Source organism: Nicotiana tomentosiformis, chromosome 6 (genome assembly GCF_000390325.3).
Source record: "Nicotiana tomentosiformis chromosome 6, ASM39032v3, whole genome shotgun sequence".
NCBI classification, from domain to species: Eukaryota; Viridiplantae; Streptophyta; class Magnoliopsida; order Solanales; family Solanaceae; genus Nicotiana; species Nicotiana tomentosiformis.
In genome coordinates this window covers 4,580,187-4,584,129 of record NC_090817.1, presented here as the reverse complement: position 1 = coordinate 4,584,129, position 3,943 = coordinate 4,580,187, and the positions used below count along the sequence as shown (strand labels likewise).

Here is a 3,943-nt window from a genome sequence, read left to right as displayed (position 1 = left end):
TATAATTTAGACTAAGTACAAGTCAAGAAAGAAATGGGATTTACTAAACATGCTGCAAAGAGTTTAAATAGTCAATTTGGATACGTAGACATGCTATTCTAGGCTAACAGGATAACTACACGTGCTAGTATACTCAGATAAGATGAAAACACGCTATTACTCGGTAAAAATCAGGTGTTTCCACAAATAACCCGTGTACGCACTCGTCACCTCGCGTACACAACGCTCACATATCATAACAACACCAAATCCTAAGGGAATTTCCCCCACACAAGGTTAAGCAAGCCACTTACCTCGTACCAAGCTCTATCAATTGGTAACAATGCTTTTCCACGAATATCCTGCTCTGAATGGCCCAAATCTAGCCACAATCAATTACATAGCATAAATACAACTTTAAGAAATCAATCTAATTAATGAAATCAAAGCTAAAGCAAGAAATTAAAAAATCGCCTCAAAAGGTCTCCCCGGGCCCACGTCTCAGAATCGGGTAAAAGTCCCAAAATATGCACACCCGTTCACTCATGAGTTCACGTATATCAAAATCCCAAAATTCGGCCTAAGAACGTTTTTCAACTTTTCCCCAAATTTTCAACCCCAAATCCAAAATGAAATGGAGAAGACAACTATAGAATAATGGAATACAACCAAAAACGAGTTAGGAATCATTATCCCAAAGCTTCCTCTGAAAATCCCTGGAAAAATCGCCAAATCCCGAGTTCTCAAGTCCAAAAATGAAGAATGAAATCAAACCCTCGCACTTAACCCTTTTTCTGCCAGAGATCTCAGTTTTGCGAGCCTTGAAATGCATTTGCGGTACCGCATATACGGAAATACCATCGCAGGTGCGGAAATCACTTAAGGGGAACTGGGTCCGCATCTACAAACAAGGGCCGCATCTGCGGTCCCCCACCTGCGCTCCTCTTACACTTCTACTTGTCCGCTTCTGCGGATCTATCGCCGCACCTGTGGCCCTAGCTTGACAGGGCCAAAACCGCTTCTGCTGCTCCATGGTTGCTTCTGTGGCGCCGCACCTACGGCCCAAAGTGCGCAGGTGCGATTACACCACGTGCAGCAGCTTCAGCAATTGCATAAGTCCCAAACTCAATCCGTTAAGCATCCGAAATACACCCGAAGCCCCCGGGACCTCAACCAAACATACCAACCAGTCCTAAAATACCATACGGACTTAGTCGATCCCTCAAACAATGCTAAAATCACTTATCATCCTCTGATTCAAACTTAAAGAACTTGAAACTTCCAAATTCGACAATCGATGCCGAAACCAACCAAACCACGTTCGATTGACCCCAAATTTTGCACCTAGGTCATATTCAACCCTACGGACCTACTCCAACTTCCAGAATTAGGATCCCACCCCGATATCAAAAATTTCATTACCGGTCAAAATCTCGAAAACTTCGACTCTCGCCATTTCAAGCCTAAATGAGCTACAAACCTCCAAAACACAATCCAGATACGTCCCTAATTTCAAAATCATCTAACGGAGCTAACGTAACCGACGAAAATCCATTCTGGAGTCGTCTTTATACAGTTCCGACTGCGGTCTAAATCCTAAGGCTTAAGCTTCCGTTTAGGGATTAAGTGTCCCAAAACACTCTAAAAATCAAAACGAAACCTCTCGGCAAGTCACAATAGCAGAAATATATACGGTGAGAATAATTAATAGGGGATCGGGGCTATAACTCTCAAGACGACTGGCCTGGTCGTCACATTCTTAATCATCTCATTCAATTGACAGAAGACGCCTTCTTTTTACTCACGAGCAAAATGCAATTTGTTATATTTCTTTATATAAGAAATACCATATAAATTATTTCCAATAGATTAAAAATATAAATTCAACCGCTACATCCTAATTAATCTACTCTTTTTGTTTTTAACTTTCCATGTATGATATTATATGTATGAATTTATTCAAGAGTTTTATAGGATTTTGCGGTTAATGCTTATTACTATATTATAATCGATTTTGCATTATTTTTTAATTTTTTCCACCACAAATGCTATTCCTATAAAAAAAAAAATCTAATTTTTGTATCTAAAAGTTTTGTTAACTGAAAAAAAGGGTTTACTTATGATGAATTTGGAAAGCAATTGAATGTGATTTATTTTTTAATTTGTTAATTCAAAATTTTTATATTTATTCTTATTAAAAGAAATGATTTATTTTTTGTTGATTGAAATTAGTAATATTAAGTCATTACAAGTTTTAAATATTTGAGTATAGTTATAATTTTATTTAGAATTATATTTTTCAAGCCCAAAAAATCAATCAAAATTTTTAAGTTTTGATATTTGTATTTGCAAAGTTATTCGTGTCAAAAGCCCAACACATTTCTCTCTCTTATGTTCTTATAGTTACTTGTTGAAATTATTGAGGTGTAATTTTTAAATATTATAATATGAGATAAATTATACAAACTAATATTAATAATTAATCACTCTCTCATATTTTTTGTTCATGTCTACAATGGTTTCCATCATTTAATTTTGTGGCATTTATGTTTTTCCTCCTCGTAATAGCTTAAGAAATATTGCGTTGGTCTACATAAGGAAAACTACATAAAGTAGTAACGATATTTTAATTCATATACCACTAATCCTTCCCAATGGTTTGTTGTTGATTTGGGGTTCTTGATAGTTTTTCCCCCTCCCCTCCCCCTCCTTTTTTTTAATAATTTATTTTTTAATTGATTTTAAAGTCCTAAATATTAAGATTTGTTACCCAGTTCAAATAAGGAAGAATTTAAGGCACAAACTTTAACTGATTTGAAATTTTTAAATATTAGAAAAAAATTTAAATATCGATTTTCTCCAATATGAACTTTATTTTAGAGGAATAAAAAAGGCGAACAATATTTCGCAAATGGGCTGTGTGTTTATATATATATATATATATATATATATATATATATATATATATATATATATATATATATATATATATATATATATTGATACACACAAATATTACTTGCAGCTTCTCAGAAACAAATTTGACGAGGAAAAAAAGAGGATACAGACAAAGGGTGGATTTGCTTTAGAAAATACAATCAATTCAGCAAATTTTATATATCAACTTTTTTATTCAGAAGATGACAATGTTGATTTAATTAGTCTACACTAGGACATACAACTTTCTTGACTTGTTTCTTTTTCTTTAATTATTATTGCACTTCTTGCCCAGGTGGAGACAACTTTGATGTTGCTCTCCAAGGCTCCCCTTCAAATATTAAATGATAAATAAACTTTAGATAATGTAGAATGATCAATTTCTCCCTTTCTTAAATATCAAATGAAGGGCAAGGACTATTTATCTGAAGCAATTCTTCTATCATTTGCAATGCAACTCTTTCTTCTTCATCCATTTCACTTCTAATACTTATACCTTCAACTATTTCTCCACAATTCCTGGAACTAGAAGTAGAAGAAGAATTTAATTCTCCTTCAATAGCAGCATTGACATTATTCTTTTTCTGAAGTTCAACTGTCATCACCCATTTCGAGTCAGAAGAAGGGCCAGCACGTTTTTGCCACACTCCTATGTGTGAATTCTCAATATCCAACCTCAAACAAGTAAGAGATGGTGATGGCACCTATACGATGAAAACAAGACTTGAAATGTATTGATTTCACAAGACATATCCCGATATATAAATAACAACAATAATATATCTAATATATTTTTACAAGTAGGGTATGGGGAGAATAGCGTGTACGCAGTATTATCCCTATCTTGTGCAGGTAGAGAGGATGTTTCCGATAAATACTCGGCTCCAATATCCCAATATATAATATTATGGAATAATAAATGTACTATGATTCCTCCCGTTCGTTTTATATGAAGGTGTTTAATCAGACAAGAAATTTAAGAAAGAAATAGACTTTTGAAACATACTTGTGGTCTTAAACATGTCAT

At 34.2% G+C, this 3,943-nt stretch overlaps 1 protein-coding gene across 1 annotated transcript; it reads right to left on the bottom strand.

Moving 5' to 3' along the window:
- Nucleotides 1-3,308: 3,308 nt before the first annotated feature.
- LOC138893513 (ethylene-responsive transcription factor WIN1-like) lies at nucleotides 3,309-3,943 on the bottom strand. Its single transcript, XM_070178122.1, has 2 exons — nucleotides 3,923-3,943; nucleotides 3,309-3,620 (listed from the first exon to the last, which is right to left on the bottom strand). The coding sequence occupies exons 1-2, from the start codon at nucleotides 3,941-3,943 to the stop codon at nucleotides 3,309-3,311; spliced, it is 333 nt and encodes a 110-aa protein (XP_070034223.1).